Source organism: Haliotis rufescens, unplaced genomic scaffold (genome assembly GCF_023055435.1).
Source record: "Haliotis rufescens isolate VD_foot unplaced genomic scaffold, xgHalRufe1.0.p SCAF_28, whole genome shotgun sequence".
NCBI lineage: Eukaryota > Metazoa > Mollusca > Gastropoda > Lepetellida > Haliotidae > Haliotis > Haliotis rufescens.
In genome coordinates, this window is record NW_025963979.1 from 5,514,871 (window position 1) to 5,540,596 (window position 25,726).

Consider the following 25,726-nt stretch of genomic DNA (forward strand, 5'->3'; position numbering starts at 1 on the left):
TAACAGTTTTTTCTTTTTGTTGTTGTCTGATTTGCTTTTTTATGGAATGATTTCTTACGATTCAGAAGTGAAACAGTTATTACTTTCGGTTTTAAAATATTAACTAGATCATGAAGCTGATTTGGTAATCATCTCATTTCCATCACTCACTCTGCTCTTGTTTAAAGACATTTGGTGTGTTGGGCGCAAATAGACCTTTAATGGCCCCAGTCGCCCTCAAACCCAATACTATACCATCCAGGCAGTGACTCACTGACAATTTGTAATAATTGAGTCCCAGGGTCGAGACACCATGAATCACTGAAGAGAAAGTTTTATTTAGTAGACGTTTGAATGTGACAATGAAAATTGAAATAATTTGTTGCCCGTGACGCCTATTCCCAAGTCAAATAAGATTTGGAATACGTCTTCAGTAACCGAGACGGGACGACTGAAGCCAGGGGAGGGGCAGGGAGGCACATCGGTGGTAACATCGTCACTGATGCATGGACATCGTTGTCAGGGACGATCTAGTCACCCACCACCGTCACTTATAGTGATGTGTGTTGTGAGGTGTCATGTCATGACGTATCGAGTTGTGAGGTATCTAGCTGTCAGATGTTTAGTTGTCAGATGTCTAATTGTGATGTATCTAGAAGTGATGTACCTAGTAGTAATGTGTCTATTTGAGAGGTGTTATTGTTGTTGCATTAAGTGTTTAAGAGGTCGCCTTCTGCCTAAGCAATTTCAGCTGACCTGTCCCTCTTTGGGACTCCTGTGTGTGAGTAGGGTACACATATCTGTTGTGAGTTTGGTATTCACATTATTTCTGTTTTTGTATAATATGATGTCTATTTTCTTATATTGATATGATTTCATTTTTATCCTTGGCTGCTCTGTTTATATACGTTCGAGTAGCTGTCCATCTCTCAGAAATAGAGTTAGTTTGTTTGCTATTGCATCTATTGGCTTTAGGAGATCTACGACAGATGGCGGATCTAACTGCAATTCTTGTTTTAACCGAGCCCGAGCTGGGGCGTGGTCTTGACATTCCAGTAACAAGTTTAGTAGTAAGGCGTCTTATAGTAAGGTGTCCACTGTCTTGTTGAGACAAGAGGAACAAAAGGTGTGTGGACGGGTTGAGAGGGGGCACCCATCTCTTTCTTCTCTTTCTTCTCTTTCCTTCTCTTTCCTTCTCTTTCTTCTCCCCCTCGACTTCAATACAATGTTGATATGATATTGTCATACCCACTTGGATGAGCCCACAACGCGTGGAGGTTTACACCCATTGTCAGCTGTCTAACTGTACAGCGTGTAGTAGAGTCCGCAGTGAGAAGCACTGATGCGTTACCCAGTCCCGCCTTTCCATATCCTCTGTGTTCACTCGCTGTAGACGGTAGCAAGACTGCAGAAGCTCCACAGGGCGGTATGAGTGACTGAGAATGTATTGACAACGCTGCACAGTGGTCTACCATGTTCACTGTCTACCCAGGGCTAGAGGTCATCCTAACAAAAGTTAACTTGTCAACAACTAAGATCGCATTTCGTACTGGTTGACATAGCTCGCCAGTCCATAAGCACTACACTACCTGCCTACAGGTAACAAACAAGTTCACTTGCACCACGAAATATTCTAGTGGTTGCACAGCGGAATTTCGGGGCGGTCAGCGTGACGAGCGAATGCTTTAATGGTTAGTGGTTAAAGCGTTTGCTCGTCATGCCGAAGACCCTGCTTCGATTCCCGACATGGGTATAATGTGTGAAGTGCCTTTCCTGCGTCCCCCGCCGTGATATTGCTGGAATATTGCTAAAGGCGCCGTAAAAACATTCTCAGTCAGTCACTCACTCACTCACAGCGGCATTTCAACTAAATAGCTACTGTCACGTCTATATGGAGTATTATATCTCGCTCCTGATCGCTAAGATAATAAGCATTATAATGAAGGGGTAGCATGCAAGGAATACGGCCTCGTGTTGTGTTGTCAGATAATTGTCAGATTCCTATTGTCAGGAAATCAGATTGTTTACCGGGACAGTATAAGTTATTACACACGGTAAATCAAGTCGGATTTTCCTGTGAGAACAGAAATATATATCGGTCCCTTTAAGTAGTAAGTGAGTCAGGATGGTTTTATTCCAGCCAAACAAGACAAAGTGACACCAGAAATTGGCTTCACATATTGAACATTGTTTAGAAACGAACCCGGACCTTTGGCGTGACGAGCGTACGTTATTTCCTGCCAGTTTGTGAGTTGGTTTAAATCATGGTGTAATCTCTTGAGCGTTGTTAGCAGGGGACGGCAAAAACAAAAACAACTTAACAATTTAGAATGAAAATTATCTGTAAACTATGATAAAACTAATGTCGTCATTTTCAGAAGAGGGGGTCAGGTGGCACTGAATGAAAGCTGGTTATTCGATGGTAAATGTGTTAATGTTCTAAGCCATTATACATATATTGGTGTCATTTTACCCAGACGATGAACTTCAAGAAGAGTGCGCAAAGAAGGCTTTAATCAATGTAATGTCTGTCTTGCAGAAAGTAGAAGCTTTTACCACCGAATATATTTTTTATATTATTTGATGCTCAAAGCCAACCAATCCTGTTATATGGATAAGAAGTAGGGAGATTTCAGCGATTCGATTGTCTGGAAAAGCTACATCTTTTAGCCTGTAAACAATTGTTATCCGTTGGTCCATCAACACCCAATTGCATGGTCTTTGGCGAGTGTGGCAGATACCCGTTATACATCAACTCCCAAATTAGATGCTTGAAATATTGGCTTAATATTCTTGGAATGCATGAACGCCGAATCCCCAAACTTGCTTATAACATGCTTGTACATTTAGACGACATGGGCAAAGTAACATGGGCATCACGTATTTAAAAACCACCTGTTTTCTCGTAGCTACGGCTTTGTATGGTTAAACCAAACAGTGGGTGATGTTAAACTCTTTTTGAAACAATTTCGTGAACAATCTATTAATATGTTTTACCAGGAATGGCATTCCACTCTAGAAAACAGTTCAAGGTATGACTTGTATAGAACTTTTAAGAGTCTTATTCAACCCGAAACATACCTATGTACATTAACATGAAGAACCCGTCGACGTCCATCAATTAAGAGGTGATGCCCATTATGTCATTCAGCTATGGAAAATGGCTAAAATATCCATTTTACTTTTGTATGTCCTTATTATTGTGATCTAAAAAGTTTATACCAGATCGCTATCTGTCAAACTATCCTGTACCTGCTTTTATTTCTCTTCTTTCAACAAAAGATGATGCTGTCATATTAAAACTGGCTATATATGTTTAAAATGCAATTTCCATCAAAAACAAATTGTTAAACGTGAGTATATATCCAAATATGTCAAAGTACTTATTTGTAAGTCTTTTGTATATGGACTGGAGACCTTACATGCAATAAATATCTTTGACTTTGACTTGGCAAATGGCGTTGTACTGTCTAATCAGCCTACCATAGCCTCCGTTCATGAAACGATCTCAGCTGCGTGACAATCGTGTGACAATGTTCCTGTGAGTGAGTGAGTGAGTGAGTGAGTGAGTGAGTGAGTGAGTATGGATTTACGCCGCTTTCAGCAATGTTCCAGCAATATCACCCCGGGGGATACCGGAAATGGGCTTCACCTATTGTACCCATGTTGGGAATCGAATCCGGGTCTTCGTCTTGACCACGCTTTAACCACTAGGCCACCCAACTGTCCCCATGTTCCTACGATATTCAGTTGCTACGATAATAGAAGAAACATCTCTTTGAGGAAATGGTCCCAAGGATGTGCTCTTTGGGGTGAACGTTGGTCGCCATTATTGGTTCGGACAGGATGAAATGTTTAGTGTAATGTTTTAGGTGTTGCAATAAATCTTCCAGAGACAGCACAAGCCACAGGCTTACGCCGGGTATAAACAGCTCCTAGCACCGCCCCATGTCGCTGGGGGTACCATGTCAAGTACCCGGCGAATAAAGAGCCCCCGAGGACCGCCCCATGTCGCTGGGGGTACCATGTCCAATACCCCCTCGGGCTGTATAACAAACAAAGGAATATCTTAATCTTATTTGAAGTACTTTATTCCTGTTTCATCACATCACAGGGTCTATTCTACGAGTAACTGGTGATGTCAAATAAATGCAGTTGTATTACAAACAGAGCATTCCTGCTGTGTTGGAACCAAGATTTATTTAAGATTTATGCAGAGAAATATGGTCATAACTGAAAGAGGGACATTTTTATGACAAGACATATCGACTGTGCGCCGAAGATCATCGGCCAATATTGCCAAGGTAGTAAAATCCTCAAATACTAAAGTTTAACGAGTGTCTTATTTTCCCGAAGCATAACTTCACTGTATGTTTTTTTACTGGATTCTCTCAGTGTAGATGAAAGTGCACGCTTGTTAAGCTCTGTAGCGGGATAAGTTAAAGCTGGTTGAGAAACGTGGTTATGTGGTAAGAACGCAAAGAGCGTGACAGGAATGTGGGGAGGCGAATGTGTTCAGGGGTTTGTCTTCAATGCTTTGATCAGTCTCTCAAGGATGTTTTCTTTGGTGTCGACTGAAATGAAAAAGACATCATTAATAAGCATACATACAGATACGGACATCATAAAACAATAATGGAGGGTGTAGGTTTAGAGCCTTACAGTGTTGTGACACATACACTAAGATGCACCGTACAAACACACAGAAAGCCTATATCTGGCACCAGGAGCCTCCACTAACAAGAGGCCTACATCTGGCACCAGGAGCCTCCACTAACAAGAGGCCTACATCTGGCACCAGGAGCGTCCAGTGACAGGAGGCCTACATCTGGCACCAGGAGCCTCCACTAACAGGAGGCCTACATCTGGCACCAGGAGCCTCCACTGACAGGAGGCCTACATCTGGCACCAGGAGCCTCCACTAACAGGAGGCCTACATCTGGCACCAGGAGCCTCCAATGACAGGAGGCCTACATCTGGCAGCAGGAGCCTCCAGTGACAGGAGGCCTTCATCTGGCACCAGGAGCCTCCACTAACAGGAGGCCTACATCTGGCACCAGGAGCCTCCAGTGACAGGAGGCCTACATCTGGCACCAGGAGCGTCCAGTGACAGGAGGCCTACATCTGGCACCAGGAGCCTCCAGTGACAGGAGGCCTACACCTAGCACCAGGAGCCTCCACTGACAGGAGGCCTACACCTGGCACCAGGAGCCTCCAGTGACAGGAGGCCTACATCTGGCAGCAGGAGCCTCCACTAACAGGAGGCCTACATCTGGCACCAGGAGCCTCCAGTGACAGGAGGCCTACATCTGGCACCAGGAGCCTCCACTAACAGGAGGCCTACATCTGGCACCAGGAGCCTCCACTAACAGGAGGCCTACATCTGGCACCAGGAGCCTCCACTGACAGGAGGCCTACATCTGGCACCAGGAGCCTCCACTGACAGTAGGCCTACATCTGGCACCAGGAGCCTCCACTGACAGTAGGCCTACATCTAGCACCAGGAGCGTCCAGTGACAGGAGGCCTACATCTGGCACCAGGAGCGTCCAGTGACAGGAGGCCTACATCTGGCACCAGGAGCGTCCAGTGACAGTAGGCCTACATCTAGCACCAGGAGCCTCCAGTGACAGTAGGCCTACATCTGGCACCAGGAGCCTCCACTGACAGGAGGCCTACATCTGGCACCAGGAGCCTCCAGTGACAGTAGGCCTACATCTGGCACCAGGAGCCTCCAGTGACAGGAGGCCTACACCTAGCACCAGGAGCCTCCACTGACAGGAGGCCTACACCTGGCACCAGGAGCCTCCACTGACAGTAGGCCACACGACCCTAGGTACGTGAGTAATGCATAATAAACACGTGGGGTATGCACAAGACCTAGGTACCTGAGATGATAAGCACGCGAGAAGGGATGCACATGACGCTAGGTACATGAGTGGTGCATGATCACACACGGGGAGGTATATGCACGGTGACCTAGGTTATTATGTCAACCAATATGTCTTTGAAATTTGACAAGTATGTATTTTTGGGAGATTTGCTGTAAGCAGAGGGGAGTATATAGATTGTGGAGATCGCCATGCTGACCTCTCCATCAGTCTACTCACCTTTAACCGCATCTGTGTCATAGCTGTCGGACGGCTTGTCGTCCTGTCTGCCGGACAGCTTGGACAAGGCAACGTGGAAGGCATGCCCATCATGCTGCAGCCTCAACAGATGATTCACAGACTCCATGAACAGCAATGCGACCTCTTGCTCGCTGTATTTGTTCTCTGCACGGAAAGCAAACACTGGATATGTCATATACCCATCATGGACATACTGAAGTTATATGTTATATAGCCAGCATGGGCATACTGGAGTTGTATGTCATATAGCCAACACGGGCATACAGAAGTTATATGTCATATAGCCAGCATGGGCCTACTAGAGTTGTATGTCATATAGCCAACACGGGCATACAGAACTTATATGTCATATAGCCAACACGGGTATGCTGGAGTTGTATGTCATATAGCCAACATGGGAATACTGGAGTTGTATGTCATATAGCCAACACAGGAATACTGGAGTTGTATGTCATATAGCCAACACGGGCATACAGAAGTTATATGTCAAATAGCCAGCATGGGCATACTGGAGTTGTATGTCATATAGCCAACACAGGAATACTGGAGTTGTATGTCATATAGCCAACACGGGAATACTGGAGTTGTATGTCATATAGCCAACACAGGAATACTGGAGTTGTATGTCATATAGCCAACACGGGAATACTGGAGTTGTATGTCATATAGCTAACATGGGTATACTGGAGTTGTATGTCATATAGCCAACACGGGCATACATAAGTTATATGTCATATAGCCAACATGGGTATACTGGAGTTGTAAGCATATAGCCAACACGGGAATACTGGAGTTGTATGTCATATAGCCAACACGGGCATACAGAAGTTATATGTCATATAGCCAACATGGGAATACTGGAGTTGTATGTCATATAGCCAACACGGGAATACTGGAGTTGTATGTCATATAGCCAACATGGGAATACTGGAGTTGTGTGTCATATAGCCAACACGGGCATACTGGAGTTGTATGTCATATAGCCAACACGGGCATACAGAAGTTATATGTCATATAGCCAACATGGGTATACTGGAGTTGTAAGCATATAGCCAACACGGGAATACTGGAGTTGTATGTCATATAGCCAACACGGGCATACAGAAGTTATATGTCATATAGCCAACATGGGAATACTGGAGTTGTATGTCATATAGCCAACACGGGAATACTGGAGTTGTATGTCATATAGCCAACATGAGAATACTGGAGTTGTGTGTCATATAGCCAACACGGGCATACTGGAGTTGTATGTCATATAGCCAACACGGAAATACTGGAGTTGTATGTCATATAGCCAACATGGGCATACAGAAGTTATATGTCATATAGCCAACACGGGAATACTGGAGTTGTATGTCATATAGCCAACATGGGCATACAGAAGTTATATGTCATATAGCCAACACGGGAATACTGGAGTTGTATGTCATATAGCCAACACGGGAATACTTATGTGAAGTGATTTGAATAACGACTGGTCATAAAAAATGGTTGGTTGGTTGGTTGGTTTGTTGTTTAACGCCGCACTCAGCAATATTCCAGCTATATGACGGCGGTCTGTAAATAATCGAGTCTGGACCAGACAATCCAGTGATTAATATCATGAGCATCGATCCAGGCAATTGGGATCGATGACGTGCATCAACCAAGTCAGCGAGCCTGACCACCCGATCGCCTTTTACGACAAGCATAATCACCTTTTACGGCAAGCATGGGTTGCTGAAGACCTATTCTACCCCGGAATCTTCACGGGTGTCATAAAAAATGGACAAAGGTTTCGATTTGTGAGAGTGTAATAATTATGCAACTCACTAAAAGTCTATTTAACAGAGGAACCCCTTGTGCCACAGAGACCACAATCACCGGTATTCATCACACTGATATTCAGTAGGAAATCACAGTGCCTACAAATGACAATAAATGGGCGTACACGCCTACAACAAGTGTACACTCTCTGCCAGTTGAGCGACAGGATAACGGACAGAACAGACTCACACCAATTTCAGCCAAGCATTCACAGCTACAGTAATCACTTGTATGTCGGATATTTATTCTGAAGGTGATGTCGACACTTGAACACTGGCTACTTACGTTCCATCCAGCGGAAGGTGAAGGCCTGTCTTACAAGGACAGAGAAACATTTGGCGTCAGCTAGGATAGGACCGTGGCGCAGAGCTGGACTTGCCTCAAAATCTGACAACATATAAAACATAAATCATATTTTTATTGTTCTAAACTTTTTTTTCTTTTGGGGGAATCTGGTGTGTTACTTCATATTCGTTTATGATACACCTTCCCAATGAAGATAACTGACTATAAAAGTCCAGTTTCCATCTTGCCGAACCTGGTAGGAATTATGGAGTTATATCTTGGCTGGGCTAACGAGTTTATGCATCACGTAACGCTTGTAAAGCATGTGTACCGTCAACTCGTTGTCAACAGATATAGTCCAAATCATTTCATGTTTCTAATCAAGGTGCTCACGTGATTTGATGCATTTCGCGAAGAAAGGCCCGTTTTTTACAATATAGCTCTTGATTATCGATCTGATCGTCCTGACAGGGCGCCGCCATTTTGTTTGAAGCAAGTGCATGTGATATGAGAGGTGGAATCCGATTGGTCAGAAGGAGGGCACATAGAAGGGACATGACTCATAACAGCCTCTGGGGGCGCTATGTTGGAGCCCTGAAATTCCAGTCTAGTTCGGCAAGGATGGAAACTGGACTTTTATATGATGTTTCTGATGTTTGTATTGAAACTTTAACATACCTAAACATACCTACTTAGAATCTAGTACCAAGGTCAAAAAGGACACTGTTCAAAGGGCCTTTGTTCTTTCATCCTATCCAAACCATGATTTACTAAATTCCCCCAAAATATCATCTTTCCAAAGCGCGATCATATCAATAAAAACAACAAAAGTATTGTTTAAGACCATTCGACCACCTCAGACACAAACAGTACACACAAACATACACATATACATGCACGACGTTATAATGTACATGCACGTCGTGCAATCATCCTTAACGCGACCTTAAAACCAACTTCACCTCACCACACCTCACCTCAAGACCTTACAATCCGAAATAGTTCGTAGAAAATAGAACCCAAATGAATGTAATCTATTTGTTTAAAAATATACCTGGAAGGAGAACGTATTTTCGAAGAACACTTTGAAGAAACGGATTGTGCTTGTTCGAGGAACTGAATAGGTAGCCCCGATCTCCCACCCCCATACCCCCACCCCTCCACCCCCACACCCGGTCAGATGATGACAGCGACGGAGCGACTGAAAGGTAGGTGCACACTATAACCAAGTCAACACGTGACAGGTTGACACCTGGCAGTTGACACATAAGGTGTCTGAAAAGTGGTCACCCACCACCCGCCAGTGCAAACATAATGCTGGGGCGAAAAGAACACATTCAGAATGATTGTCTCAAAAACCTACCTTCAGTCTTTGAGAAAGTGACCACACTATCGCACACAAGAGACTCCATTTCAGCTGCAACCAAACAGAATGTGCTGGTAAATATTTCCCGATATACAGTGTAATACAACAAAATGTCCAACATAGAAGATCTGAATAGACAGTGACAACCACAAGTTTCTAATGTTGCTAATCTGTTTAAATGTTTATTTACACATGGGCATTCCATGACCAGTCCTATACTTTAAACTGCCTGGTCGAGTACCGTATTCCAATATTAACTCCCGGTCTTGCTTATATGATCTCATTCTCCAATGCTAACGTCGGGTTTTGTGCATATAGTCTCATCCTCCAATGCTACCTTCCGGTCATGCTCATATAGTCTCTTCATATCTCGCTGGCCACATGCAAAGAGTGGCGTGTTTTCATGTTTACCTTGCACAAATTGAATAGATTATCCATCAATATAAAAGCCACCTGAGGATTCTGAGAACTTACTTGGCATTGTCAGCATAGGCCCGAACAACAAGCGTGAATGGAATATTATCTTGGAAGTCTTCTCAATAACCCCATCCAGTCTCTCGCGGATATCCTCCCATTCTGTTTAGAGAAATATGCGATAAATATGCAGAAATATACAGTATCTGATCATGCTATTGATATGTGTGGTTAAGTGTCCAAGCCATCAAAAGCAATAGACATGGGATACTTGCTTCACATATTGTACCTGTATGGGTTTTGTCGCTACCCCATCGTAACTTTATCGACATCACACAGTGACTGAGTCATTTGGACTGAAGACATGACGCGATACAGGCCCTTTGTTCAAATGTGGCCTTCGTGTGATGAGGTTTCCAAACTGAGTATTACCAATTTGTAAATATAGAAATAAAGAAGATAAATAACAGTTTATATCTCTTTTTTCTGGTAAAATAACGAAGGATATCTTCCACAATATTAGTATGTAATTATCAGGATATTCTTGTCACTGTTGTAAATACCTGTGTTTTAACCCCGTGTTAATGGGATCCTCTTGTCACTGTTATTGTTAATACCTGTGTTATAACCCCGTGTTCATGGGATACTCTTGTCACTGTTGTTGTAAATACCTGTGTTATAACCCCGTGTTCATGGGATACTCTTGTCACTGTTATTGTAAATATCTGTGTTATTATAACCCCGTGTTCATGGGATCCTCTTGTCACTGTTGTTGTAAATATCTGTGTTATTATAACCCCGTGTTCATGGGATCCTCTTGTCACTATTATTGTAAACACCTGTGTTATAACCCCGTGTTCATGGGATCCTCTTGTCACTGTTATTGTAAATATTTGTGTTATAACCCCGTGTTCATGGGATACTCTTGTCACTATTATTGTAAATACCTGTGTTATAACCCTGAGTTTTTAGGATACTCCCCCCCCCCCCCCCCCCCTCTCTCTCTCTCGCCCTCTCTCTCTACCTCACACATTCAGCTTCTTTCACTCTCTCTCTCTCTCTCTCTCTCTCTCTCTCTCTCTCTCACACACACACACACACACACACACACACACACACACACTCTCTCTCACACACAAACATACATGATGCACCTCGCTGTATAATTGCAATAAGCTTGAACGCGACGTTAAACCCCATTTTACCATTTCACCTCACCTATTGCTAGTGACGTAAGTATCTGTAGTACATTGTACCAGCTTGTCTGGGATACCCTATGAACTCCGAAACTCACCCATTTTGTCTTCACCCTTCATTTCTGCACGCAGTGCAGTCAGGTCATTTTCTATGGTCTTCCCACATTCTCCAACAAGCCAGAGCTTCATTCCCCAGTCGGCCCAGGTACTCGCTAAAACAGGCATTTTTAGGAACGCACCTTGTTGATATGACAATGTAGAACGTTTACATTACATTTCTACAAAAACTTTCAATATTAGAATAGTGTTCTGAAACAACTTTGTAAGGGAGCAATCTCAAATAATGTCTTTGGACGGAGCGATTAGTGTTAGAGAAAGAATACTTTTATTAGTGTTTGCGTCACTCAAATGTTGTTTTTTTCACAACATAGGTATTTTCCAGGACATCCAGCATGATTCGGCGAATAAACTATTTTTATAATGTGATATACTTAAGTATGATGTGTTAATCCTGACTTGTCAGTCCCTTACGAAACGTACGAGACATAACGGTTAATATTCTTTGAAACTGCAGGCGACAAGACATACGTTTGGCTTGATACACAATATCATATTAGTGCATCGTAGCCCTGTCACGCACTGCAGTCACCTGGCGACACACATGGGCTGCGTTCTGCCTCAGGTGTAATAATTACAGGTAGGATGATGAGACGCTATATACTTACGTGGGGTTATATCATGATTGTCCTGAAACACGTGAAATAACATTTTAAACACATAGTCACTCCGGACATAATAAGCTTCATGTCTTCCTCCCAAATACAGGCGTTATACTCGACCTTTGATATTCATAGGAACGTATCAGGCCCATGAACGTATCAGGCCCATGAACATATCAGGCCCATGAACGTATCAGGCCCATGAACATATCAGGCCCATGAACATATCAGGTGCATGAACGTATCAGGCCCATGAACATATCAGGCCCATGAACATATCAGGTGCATGAACGTATCAGACCCATGAACGCATCAGGACCATGAACATATCAGGCCCATGAACGTATCAGGCCCATGAACATATCAGGTGCATGAACGGATCAGGTGCATAAACGTATCAGGCCCATGAACATATCAGGTGCATGAACGTATCAGGCCCATGAACATATCAGGCCTATGAACATATCAGGCCCATGAACATATCAGACCAAAGAACATATCAGGTGCATGAACGTATCAGGCCCATGAACATATCAGGCCCGTGAACATATCAGGCCCATGAACATATCAGGCCTATGGATATATCAGGCCCATGAACATATCAGGTGCATGAACGTATCAGGCTTTTGGGCGTATCAGGCCCATGAACATATCAGGTGCATGAACGTATCAGGCCCATGAACGTTCCAGGCCCATGAACATATCAGTACGTTCGTGTTCTAACGGATATAGCGTTCAGGCGTCCAGTGCGTTCGTGTAACGGTTGTAGCGTTCAGGGGTCCAGTACGTCCGTGTTCTAAACGGTTGTAGCGTTCAGGGGTCCAGTACGTCCGAGTTCTAAACGGTTGTAGCGTTCAGGGGTCCAGTACGTCCGTGTTCTAAACGGTTGTAGCGTTCAGGCGTCCAGTACGTCCGTGTTCTAAACGGTTGTAGCGTTCAGGGGTCCAGTACGTCCGTGTTCTAAACGGTTGTAGCGTTCAGGGGTCCAGTACGTCCGTGTTCTAAACGGTTGTAGCGTTCAGGGGTCCAGTACGTTCGTGTTCTAAACGGTTGTAGCGTTCAGGCGTCCAGTGCGTTCGTGTAACGGTTGTAGCGTTCAGGGGTCCAGTACGTTCGTGTTCTAAACGGTTGTAGCGTTCAGGCGTCCAGTACGTCCGTGTTCTAAACGGTCTTAGCGTTCAGGGGTCCAGTACGTTCGTGTTCTAAACGGTTATAGCGTTCAGGGGTCGAGTACGTCCGTGTTCTAAACGGTTGTAGCGTTCAGGGGTCCAGTACGTCCGTGTTCTAAACGGTTGTAGCGTTCAGGGGTCCAGTACGTCCGTGTTCTAAACGGTTGTAGCGTTCAGGGGTCCAGTACGTCCGTGTTCTAAACGGTTATAGCGTTCAGGGGTCCAGTACGTCCGTGTTCTAAACGGTTATAGCGTTCAGGCGTCCAGTACGTCCGTGTTCTAAACGGTTGTAGCGTTCAGGGGTCCAGTACGTCCGTGTTCTAAACGGTTATAGCGTTCAGGCGTCCAGTGCGTTCGTGTAACGGTTGTAGCATTCAGGGGTCCAGTACGTTCGTGTTCTAAACGGTTGTAGCGTTCAGGCGTCCAGTACGTCCGTGTTCTAAACGGTTGTAGCATTGGGGTCCAGTGCGTTCGTGTTCAAAACGGATATAGCGTTCAGGCGTCCAGTGCGTTCGTGTAACGGTTGTAGCGTTCAGGGGTCCAGTACATTCGTGTTTTAAACGGTTGTAGCGTTCAGGGGTCCAGTACGTTCGTGTTCTAAACGGTTGTAGCGTTCAGGGGTCCAGTAAGTTCGTGTTCTAAACGATTGTAGCGTTCAGGGGTCCAGTACATTCGTGTAACGGTTATAGCGTTCAGGGGTCCAGTACGTTCGTGTAACGGTTATAGCGTTCAGGGGTCCAGTACGTCCGTGTTCTAAACGGTTATAGCGTTCAGGGGGAGCCATCCTCAGCTATGCAGAAATCAACTGCTTATCGGTGTGTGGCCAGTCAGCTGCCTAGTCATTGGTCGCGGTTTCATTCACCGCTCTGTTTTGTCAATCGTTTTAGATCAGACATACATTTGGTATCAGCGACAGGGGCACGTGATCATACCACCGGAAGTACAGGCATCAGAATTATCCATCCCCGGCTTTAGTCTAACATTGAAATGACAATACTTTCAACATATGACATTTGAATATACCTTTCATACATGTGTACATCAGCCGTCACAGATGTTCCTTAGCAACTAGGTGTCAAGGAACTATCTGTCATTGTAGGGCGTGGTCGAAGGGAGGCATCTTGACACATGAATGTACACTGGGATTCCATTCTGAACAGCAATATTCATGAAGAGTAAATGTCAAGCAGTAATTTTTCAAAGAAACGGGCTATACAGCGATTTCTTACCTGGCACCGTGCTTCTCCGGATTCTGACGCCTCAACGAAGGCCACCACCAAACACAGGAGTGCTGCTCGCATCATCTTGCCTGTCTGAGAGCTGGTCAGGGTGTGCGGGGACCGGCTTGGGTGGTGACTTTATACCTCTTGTTTCTGCACATTGCCGGGAGACTTGCACAACAGCCAGAACTTGATACCCCGGGTATCTGTACATGTTTCCCCATCACTGACTGGCAACAAAGACAGGTACCCGGTCTGAAAGCCCTCCACAATGGTAGGATATCGTGTTACTGTAATATTCGGGAGGGGCGGGAACGAGGGCTCGTAAGACGCAATTACAGCATTTCTTCCTCCAGAACCCGCAGGATGTTTACACAAAAACAATTGTATGTATGTATGTATGTATGTATGTATGTATGTATGTATGTATGTATGTATGTATGTATGTATGTATGTATGTATGTATGTGGGTGGGTGGGGGTGGATGGATGGATGGCTGGGTGGGGGGGTGGATGGATCGCATTTAAGTGGTTTCGTCTAGTTTAATATTTCACAACAACGACAACCCCAAAAGTGCCTTTCATTTCAATCGCTTGTCGTGACATTCTGCAAATCGTATTATAGTTTGTCTTCAAATAGAGTTAGTGACATGAACGGAGTAAAACTGAGTGAGTGAGTTGGGTTTAACGCCAATTTGAGAGATAAGAAGGTCGTTGACCCCCAAACACTGAGGAATAACACGCCATAGATGCTACTACTGAAATATAGGGGTGGGTGGGTAGGCCGAGGAGACATAAAGAAATTTAAATGATGCAGCAAAGGTCAATGCATCCTCAACACCCCCTAGAGTATCCCGACATACAGAAAGTAGCTGGTGTAAATTAATATTATTCAGGCTTCTGGAATGCTTAAAAAACTCCAAGGGTCATAGAATACTAGCCGCATGGGGGGCTGGTCGGGTAGTGAATATCATCCTCTACAATGAAACGTGACCTCAACAAGAAGAGCTTCCGATCTTGGGGCACATGCATCGGGGATACTGATTTCAAAGATGTCGGTTTAATCTGCAATGTCCTGAGAGCGTTCATCTCATAGTAGGTGATCCATAACATCAACAAGGGTTGGAACTGAACATTGCTAGACATCAACATCCAAGTCATCTTCGAACAGATGACATACAAACACACGCACGCACGCACGCACGCACGCACGCACGCACGCACGCACGCACACACATATATGGAATATATTTACTGTAAAAGCATGAAGTGTTTCCCCCGTAAATAACAAAAATGAGACACAGAACACAAACGCCATCATTCTATCATGCAGTGTCGACTATATGTTTTCTTCATCTAGTGTTGACATATTATTCTGTGTCCAATGGTAGTCTATAATTTGCAGTTCTGAAACTTGTCAAACGAATGCAGAGGTCGGGCATGGGGTGGGGTGAGGGGGGGGGGGGGGGGGGGGGGGGGGGGGGCGGGGGACAAAGTAACCTTTGGATGACTACGGTTATCTCGAGATTCCTTGCGCTTCGCAGGCTGCTTAGACTTGCTCAATAAGCACTTTCGAGACAATTACTCCAGACGCGGTGGGATAATACTAGGTTACATCTCATTCAGCCAACCATCTAAACACAGACATAAACTGTTCTAGGATTGAAGCCAATATGAGCTGAAGACACAATAACATGGACGTCAAAGATTCCTATGGTGCACGAGCAGTTGATAACACCGAGGAGATGGGCTGAATCCCCTTGCCCCTTGTACCCCGAGTTACACGAAGTCGTCCCAACATCATGTCTAGGAGGGCGTGTGTGTGATTTGTGTGCCGAACTGTCGACAAACCAGTCTGCATGCTTTAGACACTGAGGCGCGCTGCTAATAGCGTATCTGTGGTACTGTAGTAGACTAACATCTAGTCTCTGAAATGAACATATCGTACAGAAAAAACAGTTGCTCAGTTATCTTAATAAAAATATAATAAAAAGGGAGCCCAGTGATTCTCTTCATTTGCCTGATACTGCAGTAATCTAGACTTGTCAAACATTATAGACTTGCATGGGCTGTAGTTGATATATTTGTATCAGGGTCTGTAAGACAGACTACATTTTCAGACTGAGTAATCTAGACTTGCCAAACATTATAGACTTGCATGGGCTGTAGTTGATATATTTGTGTCAGGGTCTGTAAGACAGACTAGTACTGCAGTCAAACCGAGGATTGAAAGCTGCATCCTTCTTGCTACTCTGTCTGGGGATTCTTGGTATGTAGTTGTGGCTGTCAATGATAAAAATCATTCCCAAGGAGTTTGATTCATTGTGTTCACAATACACGATTACACGATTATACACCAGATATAGTTATTTAAGCCTACGTTGACGACTTAAGCCGATATTGCTATGCGAGTGAGTGAGTATGGTTTTACGTAGCTTTTAGCAATATTCCAGCAATATCACGGAGGGGGTCACCAGAAATGGGCTTCACACATTGTACCCATGTCGGGAATCGAGCGTGACGGGCGAAGGCTTTAACCACTAGGCTTCCCAGCCGTCTCGATATTGCTATGCATGTGAATGAGAGAGTTACAGTAACTCTACGTCGTATTCTCTATGTACTACTCAAAACCATCCAAACGATTTGCTCAATATCTTGTGATCAGTTATAACGTCTGGGTGTACATTCGCGTAATCGTGTATTGTGAACATGTGTTAACACACGGGCCGGTGCACATCGCATCAAGCTCCCGGGTAATGGGTAATCATCGATAAAAGAGGCGAAATGCTCTTCTGAGGAGTAATAACCTCAACCGTCATAAGCTCCACACAGTAAGAAAAGTGCAAGCGGTAACAATATTTACTGAGGAACATTTCATTAATAAAAGGTATTCCATTTGGCACTGCGACATTGAAATAACATCTACACGTTTGTATACTGATAAACTGTCATAAACCGGTTGAATGTCTTTAATGGAGTTTCTGGAGTTACTACAGAGTACACTTGAGATATGAGTGATTCGTTTTCTTGGGAAACTGAAATCAGTTTTTACGTGCAAGTTTGGAATGCGTCACGTTTACCTGTGTATCCCAAATACCCAGCAGCATGGACTGGTTGCCGACACCCAGTGACATTAAGTTTAGCAGAAGATCGAATAAACCTAATACGATGTTTCTTGGGCAGACAAGCTCACTGACCCAGAACGGAAATCGATCTGAGTTGTTCGGGGCGTAGACAGAATAGACAAAAAAGCAGAAGGGTAGGACGTAGCCACGACATCTATACGACCAGAACGTTTTTGCTATGTGTTGGGCAGGCTTTGCACACCTTTTCAGGATTGTCATTAGCCCAAGCCAGATCACTGATTTATTGCAATTATTTCTCCCTGACTCAGCTGTTTATCGGCGTCCATGAACATACTAGTGATCAGGAACTCATTCTACATGAACATACTAGTGATCAAGAACGCATTCTACATGAACAACCTAGTGATCAGGAACTCATTCTACATGAACATACTAGTGATCAGGAACTCATTCTACATGAACATACTAGTGATCAGGAACTCATTCTACATGAACATACTAGTGATCAGGAACTCATTCTACATGAACATACTAGTGATCAGGAACTCATTCTACATGAACATACAAGTGATCAAGAACGCATTCTACATGAACATACTAGTGATCAAGAACGCATTCTACATTGACATACTAGTGATCAGGAACTCATTCTACACGAACATACTAGTGATCAGGAACTCATTCTACATGAACATACTAGTGATCAGGAACTCATTCTACATGAACATACTAGTGATCAAGAACGCATTCTACATGAAGATACTAGTGATCAAGAACGCATTCTACATGAACATACTAGTGATCAGGAACTCATTCTACATGAACATACTAGTGATCAAGAACTCATTCTACATGAACATACTAGTGATCCAGGAGCTCATTCTACATGAACATACTAGTGATCAGGAACGCATTCTACATGAACATACTAGTGATCCAGGAGCTCATTCTACATGAACATACTAGTGATCCAGGAGCTCATTCTACGTGAACATACTAGTGATCCAGGAGCTCATTCTACATGAACATACTAGTGATCAGGAACTCTTTATACATGAACATACTAGTGATCCAGGACCTCATTCTACATGAACATACTAGTGATCCAGGACCTCATTCTACATGAACATACTAGTGATCAGGAACTCATTCTACATGAACATACTAGTGATCAGGAACGCATTCTACATGAACATACTAGTGATCAGGAACTCATTCTACATGTACATACTAGTGATCAGGAACTCATTCTACATGAACATACTAGTGATCAGGAACGCATTCTACATGAACATACTAGTGATCAGGAACTCATTCTACATGAACATACTAGTGATCAGGAACTCGTTCTACATGAACGTAAAGACATCATAACATCAATGGAGCATAGCGTAAACATCAACGGGGCATAGCGTTAACATCAACGGGCACAATGTAAACATTATCGGAACATCACGTTAACATCCAAGGGGCATAATGTTAACCCTTGAGCAGAGCATAACATTTACATCCATGGGGAATAACGTTAACCCTTGAACAGAGCATAACATTAACATCCAAGGGGCATAATGTTAACCCTTGAACAGGTGGGGGGGCTATTCTTACCCCGTATCCCGATGAGCTGCCAGTTCAAGCGCATCCACGTAGGGTGTCAAGAGTCGATCTATACTACATGTATACTTCAGTTTTCTGAAGCTGAGAAAAGTGATATTTTCATTGCAGTGAACATAACACTTGATATTTCACTGCAGTGAACATAACACTTGATGTTTCACTGAACATAACACTTTGACGGATTTTTTCTATACAAGAATTACCTCGTCTCCCTTTATCGTAAGTGTCCAGCCCCTGCACAAACTCTTGACTTCGTTTTTACGTTAGTTCCACGCAGGCAAGGCAAAGTAGTTACAGATGGCCATTTATGGAGTTGATGCCGCTTCTTGTCGTTTGTTATTCTCTTGAAAATGTTTCGTTATAAACTTACGTTTTTCATTTAACTCGTCAATCGAGACTGTTCGTTTCGCAAGGCACCATTTTTGTTATTTGACCAGCGTGTAATTCCTTCTCTTCCAACAAAGGTCTCATAGATTGCAAGAATATTTTTTTTGAAGTTGATTTTGTATATAATCATATCTAAATGTATGATAAAGAATGTTCGTGACCCTCTATATTTTCTGTTACTTTGGTTTACATGTTTAAGATTTTGCAAACACGGAACTTCTTTTAAAGTCGCAAATACAAGGGGTGTCAGGTGGGGAGAATTTACGTTTCATGGTTTTACATTTGTAATGAAATAATTTCCGGTAAACAACAACACAAAAAGTATATAATAAATAGGATATTACATATGTCGAGTGAAATATCCTCTATATATTTCAATGTGTAACATGCTGATCATAACAAGCAGATATTTCACGTACTTTACTCAACAGAGAAGAAACAGTCGCTCATGTTTAACTTTAATGAATGAGGTAGTCCCGTGGTCGACTGTGGCCAAGTAGATGACGACACTTACTCAAGTATTCGCGATTCGCCGAACATATCAGCAGATTTACTGGTACTAGTTTAACACATTTGGCAACTACATGTAAATGTCAAGAATTAAATACAATAGCCATATGTTTGACGGATGTGCCCTGAACACACTCTTGTAGGATATGTTAGGGTCGTTAACTGGCCGACCACTGGAACGATACAGATGAAAATGAAAAACAAATAATTCAAGTGTCCAGAGGTGTATACATGTTAAAATAGACAACATATAATAATTTTTAAGTATACATCGCCCGGTCGACTAGGACTAGGTCTACCGGACACTAAATGCACTATTTATTGCTAAAAAACTACAGGACATATGTTACCTGTATGCATGACATATACAACTCAAGAAAGACCCAAGAACACCCGACTCCCTCATAAAGCAACAACCAATCTGCCATGACATGACAGGCTAACCACAGTCACACGAATCGGGTGCTCCTCAATGTTCTCTGACCAGCGTACATTACACATCTTAAATATCCAATTAGTAAAACCTGAGGTGTTAAAAGGCAATATAGTGGAGTCATTGTTCGCCGTCATACAGTCTACGCTTGACCATGTTGTTGATGAGTGCAGCTGCGGAAGTTGATAAATACTCACACTGCTTCTGAAGATGTATTCTTAAGTTCGAATAATGATTACAAGTTATCAGTAAATGCACCTCGTCTAAAATACAGTGAGCATTGCAGTTTTTACATGTACGATTTGCTAAAGGACGTTTAGGCTTTGAGAAACAACTTAGTTCCATTTCAAGAGGTACTGTGCCAAACCTAAATTTTACCAAAATACCGCGTGGCAACTTGTCGGTAATATTTCAAACACAGTGCGAGACACTCAAAGAAAATTTAAACAATCGATACGTACTTCACTTATTACCATTAATTAACCCACTGACTTCCCAAGTTTTCTGATACTTGCCTCCTCATATACTAATAATTATTTACTTTTCAAAACATATAGGCAAAACCTTAGTTTTAATTCATTAAAATGTTTTACAACTTACGGTCCTAAGATATTGCAAATTATCAAAGTGAGTAAGCCTGTTTTCTTCAGCAATACAGGGCTTATTCAAATAATGGGCAATTATATTTACACTTGATGTCCAACCCATTTCACCGCCTACTGCCAAATGTCATGTTGTATTAACCACTCAATCTCAAACGAGACGACACACTCTGTTCTGTATAACATTGATGCAAATAAAGGCCCAGAGTGCCGAACCATATGATAAAATAGGCTGAACCAAAATTACTATAAAGGGTTATTTAAACTTCCAATTTCATACCCCCAACTGATTTGAAGTAACAAGTAACAGCCCCAAGAGCAATACTGGCCGACGTATCTTTTGCTGTATAATTCAAATCTAAATTTTAATGCAACCAAAGACCGAGGTATTTATAGGAATGTTATATTTCTGTTTGTTCATCCCCACGGGTCAAATAAAAAGATGACAGTGCAGAGAAGAGTTTAAGGTAATGAACAATCTTAGTTTTTTATTAATATTATTAATTTGAACGCGCCATTTCTTGCACGAATTTTCGACGCAGCTTAGCATCAATTGGAATGACATTTCGTCAGGTGCTGAAAGAGCAATATCACTGGCATGCATCAATAGACTTATCATGGTGTTGTCAATATCTATTCCACATTTTAGGTCATTAGCCTCTTGCACTAGTCCTTAATAAAAACCGAGAAAGGTGCAGGTGACAAAAGACAGCCCTGTTTAACACCACTATGTACAGCGAAACTGTCCGACATTTTACCATTTACAAAAACGCGAGAACCGTTGTAGTCATATGACGATTTAACAGCCAAATAACATTTCCTATTTACTCCCAGTCTGAATACCAGATTGTATTGGGGAAATCTCAATTTTACGGGGATCGGTTTTAGCTCTTTTAATTGGATAGCCTAAACTGTGGCGCCAGCATCGGGGCAGGTGTTATTTTCAAAACATCACGAAAATACTCATAACAACATATTAATACTTTGGTCTTGTTTAAAGACTACCCCAACCGCCTTTCTACATTTTGCACGGTTAATTTAATAAAAAAAGGCCCTCGTGATACTAGGACATCTGGTGAGCATGCATCTACATTTCAAGGAACTGGATTGTTACAGATATCGACAACCACTTTCCACCAGTGAGTTTCATCAAATCGATCAATGATTTCGCTATGATATAATTTGTAATAGTTAGTCTGCCATTTTTTTCGCACCCTGTTTTTGTCAGGAACAGCAACCCAATTACCAATAACCTCCCAGGATACAGAACTTACCCTGTCACTGACTATACCTATCGAGAACTCGAGAACCTTTATCATGGTACTTATACAGGCTGCTGTTGTCTCTGGGAAAATGTTAACCATGCACGTTCTGCGACAGAAACAGTATTCTACTGAATTTGTAAGGCGTCACACCAATATAGTTTATACTTTGACTTACGTCTGTTACAAGCTTGCATATAGTAAAGTACTTCACCAACTTTATTAAGCTCAACATACATTCAAAAAGTCATCCCATGCAGCATTACATCGTGGCGTATACTCAGATAACTTGGGTTTCATTCAGTGGTGCAGTACCATGTGTAATGTCTTCATTCACAACATCACCTTGGACTTTACATTGATTATATCGCGTGAACTGAACTGATTGACTCATTAGTACCATTGCTAGACACTGATTCAGGTAAAGACATTGCAGACAACAAAACATAATGGTCTGGTACAACAGCGGGCTCGTTTGACCCGTTAATATATGATGACATTTGAAAAAGTTAAATTCTTTAAACCGATCTTTAAGTCCTTGGAGCTGTTACAATGTAGTTGACAACCGAGCAGCCATGCTTCATGTAAGTAAAGGCCTGGTGTAGCGTATCTTCATCTGGATCTCCTGGGGCGCCCAGTGGTGGGAGGTAGCAAACACACAATACCAGATTAAATACCTTGTCAGCGTACGATGAAATAGTGAACCATAGCATGTCCTCTGTATTTGCATGTCAGCACTAAATTTCCTCTAAAAAAACCCTGTGTTGGTGGGGCTGAGGATTGCGTTTGCCCTTCAGTTGACAGTACAACGGTTGTTGGCATGTCATCAACAGACAACAAGAACCAACAGCTGAATTACTGTCATGATACTTCAAAACGTTTCGCACACGCTAAAAACATCATAGTTTAGTTCCTTTAATACAGACTCCCTGAGGGGGGCACGAGTGGCCCAGTCGTCTAAGGCGCAGCGATTCGATGTGCAGAGTTGCGTCCCTTGGGCCCGCCAGATTCCTATGATTCTGGGTTCGAATCCCGATTCGCCCCGATTATGTTTCTAGGTTTGTCAGCACCATAATCGTACTCAAGGGTTTCACCGAAGTGGTAAACGTCTGAGACCTGCATCACTTCGGGCTTTCCTCCCACATTAAGCTGACACGCCGTGATATAACTGGAATACTGTTAAAAGCGGCGTTGAACTAAATCCTATTACTTCACGGTCAGAAGCTTGAGAACAGCTTGAGTAGAATTATATGTGTAATAAACGCAGATGAGAGCACACGGGTAAATATGAGACACGTCGCTGGTATATACCTGGAAGTAATGTGTGTACATCAACCGTTAAAGGAATTAAGTCATTGTCACTGTCGATGGCAATTGTACTTTTCAACTCCTGCCACCGACCAAGACAAACTAGATAAAGGTCTTAATATCTATACTGCAGTGTCGCATTGAACTTATTAAACAAGACGAAATCAAGGCGTCACTCCTGTATTCTCTTTGAGAAAGTAACATTACTCGTGTCCCTTTGCACAACAGGCACCCTGACTTGGTTGGTGCATGTCATCGTATCCCATTTGCGTGCATCGATGCTCATGATGCCAATCACTGGATTGTCTGGCCCAGATTCGATTATTTACAGACCGTCGTCCTATAGCTGAAATATTACTGAGTAACTGAGTACTGAGTAAACAACAAACAAACAATTAGTTAAAACAACACACACACACACACACTCACTCACACACTGACTCACTCACACATACACACACACTCACTCAATTACTCACTCACACACACACACACACACACACACGTAACAAACAAAACATTATCTTATTGATACGGATCCATGTAAATAAGTAAGGTATTTAATCTCGAACCTGCAAGACTCACCCCTTAATCGATCAGTATGATGTGCGAAAATGCGACATACCAATCCCTCCTTATCAATTGTATCTGTTTAGAGGAATGTATCACCTTACTGAATAATGCTAATTATAAAGTTTGGTCGAACTACTGGACAGAACATGGGTATATGTTGCTAGGGTTACATATACACAGAGATTAACAACAAACGGGGGAAGCCTCGGGACGAAGCAGCCGCCATAGAATCCTCCCCACCAGAACCACGCCAACAAGAATAAAACCACGTCTTAGCAACGTGCAGCAGAAAAAAATGCAGTTGTAAAAAGGCTATTGGGTCACATTTTACTACAATCTACTATCTTAAATAATCGCTGACAAATGATCTTTTCTGTTTACTTTTGTAAATATTTAACAGTAGAAAGTCTGTAGTTCTAATGTAGTTATCAGCCTTTTCTGATAAAAAAAATATCACATAATGTGAAAAGTAGCTTGAGTGGCTTATTCATGAGAATAAACATTCTTCTCTTCACCTTCTTCCTCTGCTTTTCCGCCTTCTTCTTCTTCATACCCCGGCATGTATGCGTGAAGGTGAGAAACAGGGCGATTTTCTGGCTCCAACAAATCTGTTGATTTTCAACTGCAAGTGCCTTATTTGTGTGTCTTTCGTCAATTAGACTGTTCAGAAATGGATATTAATTCATCTCAGAAGCGAAAGCTGGAAAGTTCATTCCCAGAAGATTCGAAAAAAGCTCGAGAAGACACCCACGACGATGCAAGCTTTGTCAACACAGTAATGGCGCCCAGTTCAAACGCCGTGGCGAGACCCGTCACATGTGTGGAAGATACGGACTTTTGTAGCATCTCAACAAACGGTGAGCCCTGTAATAATACTATTAGCAAGAATGACAACCCATGTTCACCAGATATGGCCCATGTAATGTTGGACGCTATGTCAAAGCTCACGAAACAGATGAGTGATATGAACACTGACATGACAACACGCATGAATGCCCTTGAAATGTCACTGGAATCAAAGATTTGTGTTAAATTTCGTGAGATCGCTGAATCTGTGATATCGGAAGAAATCAAGTCTGTACGATTAGAATTTAACAGCAAGTGTGAAACTTTGAGTAAACAAATAACAAGACTGGAAAGTGGTTGTGAAACGTTGAAGGCCAGTTTTGCTGACGTCACTAAGACTGGTTTACCAAATGTAAACATTGTGATTAAAAACCTGCCTAAATCATCATGCGAAGATAACGACGTCAGTGTGACCCTGCATAAGGTAAACACATTGTTACTTGACGGTCTCGGTCTGCATGACGCACGTGCTTCAGCTGCTTCACGGAAAGTCGGCCATGACGACCGGCCTGGTGTTGTAATAGCAACCCTTGACAACAGTAACATGCTAGCAAAAGTGATGAAGGCGAAACGAAAACTGAAACTTAGCAAGCAGTATGACCGTGTGTATATCGAAAAAGAGCTGCCCCTTGAAGCCCGGAATACCCAAGCATCGCTCAGAACAATTTTGAAACAGATCGGAAAGGACAGTGACTACTATGTGCGCGGCACTAAACTTGTGGCCAAAGGAAAACGACCAGATGCAACTAACAACTAGGGGGCACTGCGGTTAGGGTTTTGGAACACGGGGGGTTGGTCACAGAGTGTGAATAGTAATAGT

The 25,726-nt window shown here is 42.9% G+C and overlaps 1 protein-coding gene across 1 annotated transcript; it reads right to left on the minus strand.

Moving 5' to 3' along the window:
* Positions 1-4,052: 4,052 nt before the first annotated feature.
* On the minus strand, positions 4,053-14,448 carry LOC124139474. The gene is made up of 8 exons (XM_046506555.2): positions 14,296-14,448; positions 11,904-11,925; positions 11,277-11,390; positions 10,043-10,144; positions 9,566-9,619; positions 8,203-8,304; positions 6,088-6,252; positions 4,053-4,553 (listed from the first exon to the last, which is right to left on the minus strand). The coding sequence occupies exons 1-8, from the start codon at positions 14,368-14,370 to the stop codon at positions 4,495-4,497; spliced, it is 693 nt and encodes a 230-aa protein (XP_046362511.1). The 5' UTR covers positions 14,371-14,448; the 3' UTR covers positions 4,053-4,494.
* Positions 14,449-25,726: the final 11,278 nt, after the last annotated feature.